A 13,923-nucleotide genomic window follows, 5' to 3' on the forward strand; every position below is an offset into this window, starting at 1 on the left:
CTCTCCCCTACCTCATCCAGTTGTCTGCACCAAAACTTTAAAAACATAACAATTATATATATATACACACACATATATATTCCCTTCAACCTTCTAACTCTTTATTTCTGGCTTAATTAGGAAAGAAACTCCCAAACGACTGTGGGTTTTTACCATTTTTCCCCCCTTTGAGCCAAGGTCTCACTGTGTAATAGCCCAGGCTGGACTGAACTTCACTGTGTAGCCCAGGCTGCCCCCAAACTCAGAGATCTTTGTCTGCCACTGAATCAACTGTTTATTTTTGTTAATTTAAAACTTTTTTAGGTCTGAGTATCTTCCCTTCATAAATGCAGCTGCACCAGAGGTGCCCAAGGTGTGAGAATAAGACAGAGGTTCCCCTGAGCCATGTGGGTGCTGGGACTCAACACTGAGTCCTGGTGCTCTTACCCTCTGACCCTTCTGCCTTCTTTTTTTTTAATTTTTCCAAGACAAGGTTTCTCTGTGTAGCCCTGGCTGTCCTGGGACTCACTCTGTAGACCAGGCTGGCCTCAAATTCAAGAGATCCACCTGCCACTGCCTTCCAAGTGCTGGGATTAAAGGTGTGTGCCATCACTATACCTGGCCAGAAAACTGAATATATGCCCAAGGTAAGAAAAGTTCTCCAAGGCATCAGTAAACAGCTACAATGTACACTGTACATAACACAAGAGCCACAGTGACTCTACAGTGACCAGGCCTGGACCCCACATACTCTGTAGAACACTTCAACATACTCAGATTTCAAGCAAGGCACACAGCACCCAGGCATGAAGATCTGCTGGGCTCCAGTAAGCGGGCAGTGAAGCGCACATGCCACTGACAGGTCGCTGACGTCAGCTGTCAGTAGGTGATCTCTGCAAAGAGCGGGTCTAGGTCTTACACAAGCAGCCACAGGCAGCACATAAGGAAATAAACATGGATGGTGTTCCAATGAGTCTTTATTTATAGACACGCGAATCTTCATTTCATAGGACTTCATGTATCATGAAATGTGATTTTAAAAACCACTCAGAAACATAGAGACCATTCTTAGCTCACAGGCCATACAAAAACAGATGGTGGGGCTGGACCTCACAAGCACAGTCACGTCCTAACCTCTGGTCTAAACACCTTTGACATGTATTTGCTGGCATGGACAGAATGCCTACTTCCTTATTACGTGAGATCAATAATATACAATTTGCTTAAGGCTTTGTCTAAACTGCTGGTGTATAAATTTTTAAGACAAAAATTTAAAATTATTTGTATGTTAAAATTAAATGCTAAAGAAACAAACTGGCCAAGTTTCATTTATTTCTTGACGCAACATCTATACAGCTCACACACGCAGCAGGATGCACACCTTGGCTTCATTAACAGCACCAGGCTGCACTTCCGGTTATGATACAGCAGGGGCAAGATGTACATTTATACACTTCATATAAGTTAAAGGTGGCTACACCATGACCTAGGGTAGCAAAGGCAAGACTCGGACCCACTGCCTGGACCACTTGTGTCTGACCTATTAAAAATGTACCCAGTCATTAAAAATGGCCAGTTAGGGAATAGGCCATGTATAAAATATGTCATGTAAAATTTACCCATTTACCTCTTTAAAAAATAATAATATTTAGACTTTAGACCACCAACTTGTCGTGTGGATATACATTATGGTAGCAAGAAGCACGCTTGCTGTACTTTAGCAACCTGGCTAATTTTTTTTTTTTGTAAACCGTAACATTTTTGTTAAAACAGCCAAATGAAATCTCTTCTTTATACAGCTGTTAGCTTACTTCCAAGTCACTCTCCAACCCCCAAAATCAGTCTGACACTCGCTGACACGGTTAATTCGAACCTGTATTGTAGTTTCTAAATTGCGGCTCTGCAGACCCAGTCTGGGAACAAGGTACACCGTGAAGACGCAGGCTGTCTCCGCCATCCGAGGAGAGGAGGCACGGCTAACGTTCTCTAAAATACTCATCTAACTGCCCTCGGACTTCCACGAAGGCAGCGACATCATAAACACACTGGTGGCTGTGTCACTGACCACGGGTGAACGTCCACTCACTACCTGTTGTAAGCCCTCTCTTTCTTGGACTTCTCCAGGGCTTTGTCCATGGTCTTCTCGCTCTCCCCACGGCACTTGGGGCAGTACCACTTGCCCTTTGGTTTATGGTTGAGCCCCACGCAGGAGAAGTGGAACCACTCGATGGGGCATTCATCATTGTCACAGCCGATCATCTCCCCGTAGGAGACCTGGTTGCACAGACAGTACGTGGGCTCGTTGGGGTCAATGGGAAGGTCGGCAGGAGACGCTTCCCTCTCTGCTTTGGCCTTGGAGCGTTTCTTCTTCTTTGAGGTTTTTGCTTTCTTCTCCTTGGGCGTTCCTGAGGTGATGTCATCATGGTCGTGATTATTCGATGCGTTCTCTCGATTCTCATTGTTTCGCTGCCTCCTGGACCGCTTGTTATTCGGCTTATCTGCCTGTGTGATGGCCTCACTCTTCGACTTGTCCTGGCCCGCCTTGCCGCTGCCACCAGTGCCGTCACTGATGTCCTGGTGTGCTTCGAAGAGCTCCACGTGACTGTCCACCTGCCTGCTGCGGTTCTCCACCAGCTCCACCATCTGGCTCACGATCTGGATCTTCTCATCGCCCAGCTCCTGGCTGCGGATCAGGGCCCTCTGGATGCAGTGCAGTACCCGGCGCTTCTGGGTGCCGTCTGTCTCCCGTTTGAACTTCTCATAGTAGTCGTCCAGCTCCTTCAGGATCTCTGCAGACAGAAGTGAAAGGCGTTACAAACCCACTGGGACCCTGCAGAGACCCCACCCCAACCACAGAGGCCTCTTCTATACTCTCAGCACAGGGGCAGAAACAGCTTAGCCAAGTGTGCCTGACTGGTTTAGGCCACAGGTCCCACTTCGAGAGGCTGAGATGTTGAATAACAGTTCAACGTTAGGTAAAGTGTTTCAGCCTGAACCTTTCCTTCACCACCACTGCCACAACTGCCACAATTTCTGTTCAAATATCTCTGCAATAACTTACAAGTTTTTATTCTGTATTTCTTTGAGTTCGAATATTGCTGACCACCTAATCTGAGACAGTCTTACTGACTCTGGAGCACAAATGAGCCCCAGGGATCCCTGTCTCCCCAGGTGGGATCAAAGGTATCTCAGCGTCTAGAATACTCTACAGAAAAGCATGCCGATTAGACCATGATGCCACACAGACAGAAGCCCTCTGCTTATGGTCCCCATGACTACTCTAGCTTGATAGTCTGTGTCGCTGAAAACAAGAATGTTTGGTGGCAATAAACAAGGCAACCCAGCTTTAAAACCAAAGTGATAGATTTCACTTTACAACACATAACACTGTAATCTATTGCTCACAATTTTTAAAAAACTGTCTCTCTTTGTTTTTTTTTTGTTTTTTGTTTTTTTTTTTGTTTTGTTTTTTTTTTTTTGGTTTTTTTTCGAGACAGGGTTTCTCTGTATAGCCCTGGCTGTCCTGGCACTCACTTTGTAGACCAGGCTGGCCTCGAACTCAGAAATCCGCCTGCCTCTGCCTCCCGAGTGCTGGGATTAAAGGCGTGCGCCACCACGCCCGGCTCTGTCTCTCTTTGTAGCCCTGGTTGTCCTGGAACCTATAGAGGCCAGCCTGCCTCTATCTCCCAAGTACTCAAGAATACCATTTTGAAAACTAAATCCTTCTTAGGAAAACTAAAAATATGTCTGCATGCTTAGAAGTAGAAAACAAAGAATTCAGCCCAGTGTAGTTCCTAATTCTAGGACTCATGTGCCCAGAAGGAGCCCAAGTGTGAGGACAGCCTGAAGGTGGCATGTGTGAGGACAGCCAGGGTCACAGGTGTGAGGACAGCCAGGGTCACAGGTGTGAGGACAGTCAGGGTCACAGGTGTGAGGACAGCCAGGGTCACAGGTGTGAGGACAGTCAGGGTCACAGGTGTGAGGACAGTCAGGGTCACAGGTGTGAGGACAGTCAGGGTCACAGGTGTGAGGACAGTCAGGGTCACAGGTGTGAGGACAGCCAGGGTCACAGGTGTGAGGACAGTCAGGGTCACAGGTGTGAGGACAGTCAGGGTCACAGGTGTGAGGACAGCCAGGGTCACAGGTGTGAGGACAGTCAGGGTCACAGGTGTGAGGACAGTCAGGGTCACAGGTGTGAGGACAGCCAGGGTCACAGGTGTGAGGACAGTCAGGGTCACAGGTGTGAGGACAGCCAGGGTCACAGGTGTGAGGACAGCCAGGGTCACAGGTGTGAGGACAGCCAGGGTCACAGGTGTGAGAACAGCCAGGGTCACAGGTGTGAGAACAGCCAGGGTCACAGGTGTGAGAACAGCCAGGGTCACAGGTGTGAGGACAGTCAGGGTCACAGGTGTGAGGACAGCCAGGGTCACAGGTGTGAGGACAGCCAGGGTCACAGGTGTGAGAACAGTCAGGGTCACAGGTGTGAGGACAGCCAGGGTCACAGGTGTGAGGACAGCCAGGGTCACAGGTGTGAGGACAGTCAGGGTCACAGGTGTGAGGACAGCCAGGGTCACAGGTGTGAGGACAGCCAGGGTCACAGGTGTGAGGACAGCCAGGGTCACAGGTGTGAGGACAGCCAGGGTCACAGGTGTGAGGACAGTCAGGGTCACAGGTGTGAGGACAGCCAGGGTCACAGGTGTGAGGACAGTCAGGGTCACAGGTGTGAGGACAGTCAGGGTCACAGGTGTGAGGACAGCCAGGGTCACAGGTGTGAGGACAGCTTGGGTCACAGGTGTGAGGACAGCCAGGGTCACAGGTGTGAGGACAGCTTGGGTCACACGTGTCAGAAGCAGAGTTTTTCCTTTGTACACAGAGTCTCTGGGAGGCTTGGGTGCTTTCTGGACTCGGCTCTGCAGTAGTCCACTGCCACGGCCTGAGAAGGCCCTTGTGTTTGAGGGGTGACGAGCATTAACAGTGCTTCACAGGAACAGCTGACGACTGCCCAGCCTGTGGAATTAACACTACCGAAGCCTCAGAGGAGCCAAGCCCATCTCTGTGTGCTTCTATCTAAGTATGACGAACCTCTGTGTGTCAAGTAAGCCGAGACCCTTTGTACTGACGCCAAATTAGTCTAAGACCGATGACAAGAAACTAGAGAAATGGGTAAATGCTGACAGAGGGAAACCCTAGAGAGTGGGTGCTGCAGTATGTAGTACAAAGGACTATGGCAAAGGATCTCCAGCCAGAGATGTCAAAGAACACTTCAAATGTCAGAAACTAACAAAAACATTGGTCGTTTTAAAAACAAAAGTGAACAGAAGAAAAAAAAATTCTGCCCTAAGTGGATTACCTCAAAGCCAAATTGATTAACCACCCACGCCTCCAAAAAAATTCTGTGTGTGCAAAGGAAAAACTATTTGTTTTTGAAACTTGGGACATACCAGAAAACTCCAAGAGTATTTCTCTCAAACAGTAAATGGTATCAGATTTTCCTTGAGACCTTTTTGCCATCTATTAAAGGAATTACTAGAGATGCTTGTGTGGACGGGCTGGCAGTCAGAGAGGATACCTAGAAATTCACCGCCTCCCTACTCTGTGCTTCTCTGACAGGAAACAGCAATTCAGGCAGGGTCAAACCTCTTTAGAGTTCCAGGCTGGCCAGAGCTACTTATCAAGACCCTGTTTCAAAACACGCACTCACACCAACAAAACCCTAGAAGACAACACAAGGGCTGACACTGAAGTATCTCAACAGGTAAGGCTACATACAGGTTCTGCAAGGCATTATTCATGGAATAACAACAGACAGATACTCCCCCCACCCCCAGGAGGCATGTACAGTCCTAGTATCTAAAAGGAAGTTTCTAGTTAAGTCGACTGACTTAACTTACCAAAGACAACCTAAGACACACATTTTGGAGCATGACGGCGCACACCTTTAATACTAGAAGGCGGGGCAAGTGGCTCTTTAAGAGTTCCAGGCCAGTGAGGAAACGTAACAAAACCAATAGCAAATTGTTTTTTGAGCTCCATCCTGGGTTAAATGACATACAATCAGAGCCGGTCCTGTCTCCAACTGGGATCTCTGGCACATGCCATCACACCCAGCAATATTTCAAAGATTATATCGGTATTTTGTAGAAGAGTAATTCTACGAGTTGCTAATTTAAATGTAAATAACTGCTTCTTCCAGCCTTAATCCAGGTGAAGCTTGTGGAGAAAAATGCCATCAAAAACTTACCAGAAGCTATTGTGGAGCCCACACAATAACACCGATTTTTAGTTACCCTACGTAAAATATTTGATAAAAACAAAGATGTTGGTAAAAGCAACAAACAAGGACAGCACTACTTCCACATAGGGAGGCACCGGCCAGCTCAGCCTCAGCCTGCTGCTGGGCCACCATTAAGTACCAACAAGGATAAAGGTAGTGACTAAATGGGCCTGCAGTTCCATCTAGTCTGTCCAACTACTTTAAGCCACTTTAACTTTATATAAGGTTGCGCTTAAGAAAGAGGCATTGCTTCCTGAGGGTATTTTCTATAATATTTGAAAAGTGATTCAAGCAACAAACTCCATTTACAACCAAACCATAGACCCTCCTTTCGAACTCGTCTACGTCTGAAGCACTAAGGCGGCCGTCAAAAACTCGGTCTGCCAACAGTAGTTTTGAGCAAGGACTTGAATATTCTAGAGCCATTCGGACATACGAGCCCGCAGGAGGACAGCACCGGACACACAGACCCGCAGTCCCGACCGAGGCACTCCCGCTCACTCAAGCCTACCGGAAACGCGACAAGCGATCAGAGAGGCTCCCGCGGGGAGCCAGAGAAGAGAAGGTAAGCGCAGCAGCCTCCCGGAGGCCACCGCCGCCATAGCCCCGCGGCCGGAAAGTGGCCGCGATCTACTCTAGCCTAGGAGACTCAGGAAGCGCGCCCCGCCCTGCCCCGCCCCGCCCGAGGCCTATGTGAGTCGACGACGCTGAGGGCGGAGAGCAGGAGCTACACCAATCAGCGCGCAGAGCCAGAGACGATGGCCCGCCCCAGCAGCGACAGGAGCCAACCCAAGGCCAGAGGACCGGCGACCCGAAGACATTCAAATCAACTCACCTCCTCCCTCCGCCCGGCCCTCTTCCACAGAGAGAAAAAAAAAAAAAAAAAAGAAAAAAGCAGACAGCGGAAACACAGACTGGAGCGAGTCCCGAGCAAAGCCCGCCCCCATGCTGCCCGCCCCCCAATGACTCCGTAGCACAATGATAAGGACATTCCACGGGGGATGTTGCGACCAATCAAAGGGCCGCAGAGGCGGAACGTTCCGCAATATGCTAATTACTCTCCTATAAACCGAGCTGCGAAGCTGCATCTCGGATAGAGCGCGCAGGGGCGCTTTCCCCAGCATGTCTCTGTATGTAGTGCTGGGCAGTGGCCCTCCACCACCCCCAACTCTTCCGTTTCCCTGCTGCGCAGTTCTGTAAACAAGAGTAAACTCTGAGCGGCCATCCACGTTCAAAACAGAGCCCCCTGACCTCGCAGCAAAGTTTCCCCAACAGCCAACAGTTCCCGGCGGGCACGCAGGCTCCGCCTCTTCGCCACTCTGGGCAGCCCGGGTCTTCGGGTGGGCTGCAGGTCCCTCACCTGCCCCGCTCCTCTCCAGCCAGAGCCCAGCTCGCGTCCACCGATCGCAGCGCAGTCGTACACCTAGTCCGCTGCGATCCTCCCTTTCACCCTCTTCCTCCGCAAGACACACCGCGCCGGCGCCCCTCGCAGTCGGCCCGGAGCCGTGTCCAGAGCCAAGAGAGGGCCCAGGAGAGCAGGGCCTGGGCGATCGCGCGACCCCGAGTCAGGACTGCCCAGTACTTTATGTAACACTTAGAATCAGAACCTGGCGGGAGGCGGCGACTCTCCGGACCCGCACTCAGGTCCGCCGGAGTACGGCCCGCAGCCCTCTCTCCAGCCGGGTGCCCGCGCCCTACGGCCGCGGCGCCCGCATAGCACTCTACCTCGCGCGGCCGCCTTCACCCCCTCCCCGAGGACGCGGCCGAGCCCCGCGCCCCCTCCCCCGCAGCACCGCCTCATCACTTCACTACAAAGAGCGCTTTGGTCGCGCAGCCTTGCAGCCAGCCGTTCGCGCTCCTTCCTTCTCCATGTCCCGGAGCTCGGTACACAAGGACCTCGGCGTATCAAAGGCGCTCCAGACCTTTTGTTCCTAGCCCTCCGAGGACGCTACCGGGCGCTCCGGCTCCAGCAGGACCGGTCAGCCTCGCCGCCGGGACCCAGGGATGGACGCGGCCGCCCCCGCCCATCCATCACCCGCCGTACCTTGGTATTTGGCGTCGATCTCCCGCATCAGCGAGACGTTCCTCTGCAGGTCGAAAGGCAGTGACTCGATTGAGTCCAGGTAATCCTCCACATAGTTCACCAGGTGGATCTGCTCCCCGTTGGCAGGACTCAACATGGTTCACCCCGGAGGTCCCCGGCGATTCGGCGGCTTTCCGCTTCCTCCACCCCCCGCCCCCCTCAAGCAGCACTGCAAAATGCAAAGCTCTCTCGCCCTTCCGCGCCCCCCCGCCGCTCCGGCCGGGCTGGCCGGCGGCTACATCTGGCGCCTGCCGCGCCGCCTCCGGGGCCGCGGGGACCCCGGCGCCTGCAGGCGCGGGCCGCGGCGGCCGAAGCTCAAGCGCACACCCCGCCGGCCGTGCAGGCCCCCTCCCAGGCGGCGGGCGGCGCGGGGGGCCGTGCGTACTAGCGCGCACACACCCAAAGAGGGCCGGCCACCGCCGCCCACCCGCCACCAGCGTAGAGAGCGGAGAGAGCTGGGCCGGCTGCGGGAAGGGCGCGCTCCGCCGCCCGCCTCGCCGCACTTGTCCAACGTGGAAAACCCAAATACCAGTTTCAAACACTTGGGAAACATTCAGCCCCGCGCGCAGCGCGCATGCGCCCCGCCACCCCTCCTCCCGGAGGCGGCCCCGCCCCCACCGCATTCACGCCCCTCACCGTCCCGGGCCGGGGGGCGGCGGGGCGCGAGGCCGGCCCGCGCGGGGGCGTGGCCTGTCATTGTCGCTGGGGGCCAGGGTCGCCGAGGGGACAGCGGCGGGGTCGCCTAGGCAGGGGAGACCGGCGACGCGAAACTTTACTAGGAGTTTGACACTCGGTGGCGGACCTACTGGGCGGAGCCGCACGCCGGCCGGGAACCGCGGGGTGGGAGCCTGCTCCTCGAGACACGCCGGGGCCGGACGAGCCTCCAGATCGCTGCCTTCAAACCGACTATGCAGAGAAGAGCCACCCTCCGCTGGGTTAACTGCATTCCCCCGCCTCCTAGCGCGGTATAAATAGGGCCCCCGAACAGAAATGGCAACGGCGTCAGCCAATCCCCTTGCGACTCTTACCTCTGCGGCCAATCTGGACGAGAAGGAGGTGTGGTGGGATCGGCAACGCCCCCCGCACGCCTAGTATTAGAGAGCTGTCCTCTTCGAGGAGGGACGAGCGGGCGGAGCCGAGCGAGGCGGAAGTGGACGCGCAGGCGCAGCTCCCTGGCGATGGATGCGGACCCGCGCGGGAGGGCAGCTATCGACGCGCAAAGGGACCACCACTCCCAGCATCCTCGGCGCCTCCACGCGCCTGCGCCTTCCGCGCCCATCGTCCCTTTGTGTCGCCTCCCGGTGCTGGGTTTGGAATGGCCTGGAGACAAAGGGGCCCCCGAGGGGTGCTCTTTTCAGCGCGGAGATCTACGGTGGGCGGGCTGGCGGGAGCAGCTCTTCTCTGATCCTAGCTAGCTCTTCCCCTCCCTGCCGCATCTGAGGCTGCCCGTGTCCTCGCCACACTGAGTTGGCAGCAGGCACCGCGGTGTGCTCCTGCAGGGGAGCACAACCTTCAGCTTCCCATCCCGCCCTTCCCCCACAGCTGCCGGGTTTAGGGCTTTCTGAAAAGCCCGGGCAGAGCGAGGGGTTGCCTAGGCGACGGGCCCCGGCGGTCCCGCCCTCTTCCTGCCTAGGCACCGCCCTGGGGCGGAGCCTGGCCTGCGGTCGCCACATTCGCGCCTTTGTATGGCTGGGTCTGTGGTGCGGCTGTCCTGCTCGCCCCTGTGAGTCCCAGGTCCTCAATCTTGCTCGGCCGCCTGGGCGAGAGTGGTGGACCCGCCGCTGTGGCCTCAGGTGCGCAGGGCTGGTGACGCTCTGCCTCGCCTGCGGTGTCTCTGCTGCGCCGGGTCAGCTCACAGCCTACAGCCACCTGGAGTTTGCAGTGTTTCAGCCTCGGGCATTCATCCTCCGGCAGAACAAGACTCACCGCTTCAGAACTAGAGGATGTAATTGGAAAGGATTTGGAACAGGCTCAGGAAACACTGTGACACCCTACCCCCCTTCGGCAGGTGTGAAAGTACTCCATGCAACCCCGTGACATCTACGACATTTCCAACGCAGTATATCTTAAATAGAATATTGTGGAGGGTCATAATGCAGCCAGAGACTGTCAGTTGAGTTAGATCGTTCAGATTGGGTCGTTGCTTGTGAAGCACAGGGCAGTGCATTTCTGCAGGAGAAAGTTCGCTTGGCTGTCTGGTGCTGGTTTTTACTAGCAGAACCAACTGCTTTCAGCCCTAGTCAAAACCAGAATAATGAAGTTTTTCCACGTAATTGCCAGTAGAAAATAGTTGCACAAAAGGCTAACTGCATGGCTTGAGAACACGACGTGTAATTAAGTGTGGAGAGGGGTACAGAACGGAATATGAAATGTGGCCTTTTCCTCAGATCTCATAACCAGTTTAAAGGCACAATAGCAATTAAGAAACAGGTATTTTGGTCGCAGCGTGCGTTGGGCCATGAATGAACATTTATCTAGATTTAATGAAGATTAGGAATATTGACCTTTTTCAAAGATAACCAAGCTGGAGTTTGAACCTGGTTATCTTTCAGAGTTACACACGCTTTAATAACCATTCCATCGTGTTTATTGAATTCATGGACACACAAACCCAAAAGATATTTTATTCAATTGACCAGAATTATTTCACAAGTGCCTGTCACATGCTAACTACTATGTTTTTACATTCTGGAAATAGATTGGCAATTGTGTACTAATTAGCTTTATAAACTGGCTTTCTGAGCAAGCTCAAAAGACCAATTGATAAAATTAACTTACATCAAGCTTTTTTATACTGTATAGAGAAGCAAAGGCTAGGGAGATGGCCGAGTTAACCTGAATTAACCCTTGAATCTACATGGTGAAAGGAGAGATTGAACGCAGATCACAGAGTTGGTCCTCTGGTCTCCGTATAAGCACCATGTCCCATGTACCCTCCTGCTCCATACACACTAAGTGAATAAGTACAATTTTTAAGAAAACCTATTTCTGTACAGCAGAAAGTAGGGAAGCAATGAACATCACCCCAGAGAGAGTCTGACAAAACATGAATGAGGGACTCCTTGCAGTGGTTCCTGGTTGGAGGTATCTCCCTTGCAAGGCTTTAGGGACACTGGGCACCCTCCTGCTAAATGTCTACTTTCTTTTCTCACTTCCGGGAGCCTGTAGCTACATGTGTAGTTTTGTTTTATGTGGTTGTTTGCTTGTTTGTTTGTTTAAGACAGGGTTTCTCTGCATATCCTTAGCTGTCCTGGGACTCTAGCTCTGTATACTAGGCTGACCTCATACTGTATGCAGGCTTTTTGATTTATAAGAAATAGGCCTGGGCCCAGCAAGATGGCTCAGCTGGAAAAGCCCATCAAGCCTGACAACTTGAGTTCACTCCCTGTGATCCCCACATGGTAGAAAGGAACCCCCCCAATGTGTCCTCTGACCTCCACATTGTCATACATATATAAATAAATGTAATTTTTTTAAGGGTGGTGACTTGAACTGGGTTTTCTCTGAGGTATTATTGTGATAAATCACCCTGATTCATCAATTCACCCAAACAGTCTGTGCACAAGTTCAATACACAGGAGGATTGCACGTTTAAGCACACATTTAAGCATCAGCGAGTGGGTTATATTTATCATTTTCTGTTTTTTTTTTAAAGATCTATTTATGTAAGTACACTGTAGTGAGTGAAGACACTGAGTGTCTTCAGACACTCCAGAAGTGGGCATCAGATCTCGTTACGGATGGTTGTGAGCCACCATGTGGTTGCTGGGATTTGAACTCTGGACCTTCGGAAGAGCAGTCGGTGCTCTTACTCACTGAGCCACCTCACCAGCCCACTTTCTGTTTTTTTTTTTTTTTTTATTAAGATATTTTATAATCTGTGTATGGATGTTTTGTCTGCATGTGTGTCTGTGTAAGCGTGTGCACGCAGTGTCTGTAGAAGCTAGAAGGCGGCATCAGATCTGGAACTGGAGTTACAGGCAGTTGAGAGCTGCTATGTGGATGCTGGGAATCAAACCAGAATACTATGGAACGGCAGCCAGTCCTCTTAACTCCTGAGCCATCTCTTCAGCCCCTACAAATTTTTTTTTTTTTTTTTTTTGGTTTTTCGAGACAGGGTTTCTCTGTAGCCCTGGCTGTCCTGGCACTCACTTTGTAGACCAGGCTGGCCTTGAACTCAGAAATCCGCCTGCCTCTGCCTCCCGAGTGCTGGGATTAAAGGCATGCGCCACCATGCCCAGCTACATTTTTTTTTAAAGATAGGTTAATACTATACTTCAGGCTGGACCAGAACTCCCATGGAGTCCCAGGCTGGTCTCAAACCCCTGAAGAGTTTTAGCTTGAGCTTAGCTTGAGCCTCCCTACAGGTTCTAGGATCACAGGTGGGAGCCATCACACACATCCCACAAATGTCTGAAGGACTCTCCGAAGGCTTAACAAGGAGCAGACTTTTTGCCAGTTGAGGTGGAACACATGAGAGTTGGCTTTGCAGCAGACAGAAAACACCATTGTTGGTTTTGAAACCATGATCTCCTGTGGCCAAGCCAAACATGCCAGCCATTCAAAATCATGGAAGGTTTGGCTCCCAGACTTCCTAGAGCTGTTTTTCTAAACTGCCGGCCCTGGCTCTTCCCTGGGCTTCTGCATTCTGGCCTGCGGGTTCTGGGTTTTAAACAGACACACCTCATATCGGAGGCAAAGCTTTCTCTATCAGGGATCTCACTGCCCGCACAGGAAGTTTGGGGGTACTTTCTCAGGCCAAGCTCCTTGCTGAATTTGTGGGATACAGCAAGGAGTTCAATTTACAGTTCCGTACTGAAGGAGAGGGACAAGCTCACACTTGTAGTCCCCAAACTGGGGGAGACTGAGGCAGGAGGGGTTTAAAGCCAGGTAGGCTAGAGTCAGCCTGGGCTACTGAGTGAAACCGTTGCTCAGCAACTGGGGTGCAGGGTACGGAAAGAGATGTTCACATTGCTACAGAAGTGAGACAAATAAGTGCACACACATTTACAATGACAAACTGTCACGATGGCAGGTAACTGCAAGGAAGAATGATATTCCTGGAGAACTTGGGACATTTGGAGACCACAAATTTGACTACCATAGTGCATAGAACACAGTGTATTACCTGGAAGTCTAGCTTCGGGCAAGCAGTTAGAGGACAGAATTTTCAGGAAAAAAGTAGGGAACAACATGTCTGCCAATCATTTGCCTTTCAAGAGAGCATCAAAAAAAAAGTGGGGGGGGGGAGGCTGGGCGTGGTGGCACACGTCTTTAATCCCAGCAGCACTCAGGAGGCAGAGGCAGGTGGATTTCTGAGTTCGAGGCCAGCCTGATCTACAGAGTGAGTTCCAGGACAGCCAGGGCTACACAGAGAAACCCTGTCTCGAAAAACCAAAAAAAAAAAAAAAAAAAAAAAAGGGGAGGGGGACCAAAAATACTGAAAGACCTGAGCATGCTTAGTATCAGACAGACTTGACTGGACAAGCAAAGGACTCTTTACTTTTGTAAGCCACCAATAGGGGTGCATTTGTGGGGGTGATTTGAACATAACTCCAAACAGTTCTCAAGAGATGAATGATAGACT

The 13,923-nt window shown here is 51.8% G+C and overlaps 2 protein-coding genes across 7 annotated transcripts in view; one reads left to right on the top strand and one right to left on the bottom strand.

Moving 5' to 3' along the window:
- Window positions 1-944: 944 nt before the first annotated feature.
- Ing1 (inhibitor of growth family member 1) lies at window positions 945-9,581 on the bottom strand. 6 transcript variants are annotated; one of them, XM_085844219.1, is made up of 3 exons: window positions 9,143-9,254; window positions 8,298-8,340; window positions 945-2,768 (listed from the first exon to the last, which is right to left on the bottom strand). In XM_085844219.1, the coding sequence occupies exons 2-3, from the start codon at window positions 8,323-8,325 to the stop codon at window positions 2,065-2,067; spliced, it is 732 nt and encodes a 243-aa protein (XP_085700345.1). In that variant the 5' UTR covers window positions 8,326-8,340; window positions 9,143-9,254; the 3' UTR covers window positions 945-2,064. The 6 variants fall into 6 exon arrangements, with proteins under 6 accessions (XP_085700345.1, XP_021025505.1, XP_029336427.1 ...); XM_021169846.3 differs by lacking the exons at window positions 8,298-8,340; window positions 9,143-9,254 and adding an exon at window positions 9,365-9,581; XM_029480567.2 differs by lacking the exon at window positions 8,298-8,340 and having other exon boundaries at window positions 9,139-9,277.
- A 444-nt stretch (window positions 9,582-10,025) lies between these two features.
- The window catches only part of Cars2 (cysteinyl-tRNA synthetase 2, mitochondrial), a 43,594-nt gene continuing 39,696 nt past the window's right edge, over window positions 10,026-13,923 (top strand). The window contains exon 1 of the mRNA XM_029480565.2: window positions 10,026-10,344. The gene's annotated coding sequence lies outside the window, so the exon portion shown is untranslated. The remainder of the gene's footprint in view (window positions 10,345-13,923) is intronic.

The sequence above is a fragment of the Mus caroli genome, unplaced genomic scaffold (assembly GCF_978045245.1).
Source record: "Mus caroli unplaced genomic scaffold, Mus_caroli_1 scaffold_10, whole genome shotgun sequence".
In the NCBI taxonomy this organism is placed as follows: Eukaryota; Metazoa; Chordata; class Mammalia; order Rodentia; family Muridae; genus Mus; species Mus caroli.

What these genes read in the sequence shown, in the direction of transcription:
- Ing1 (XM_021169844.3), bottom strand. Translation starts at nt 8,433, where the DNA reads ATGTTGAGTCCTGCCAACGGGGAGCAGATCCACCTGGTGAACTATGTG. An exon ending in GATCGACGCCAAATACCAAG is followed by an intron (nt 2,769 to 8,297) that starts GTACGGCGGGTG and finishes TTCTGTCTGCAG; the next exon opens with AGATCCTGAAGGAGCTGGAC.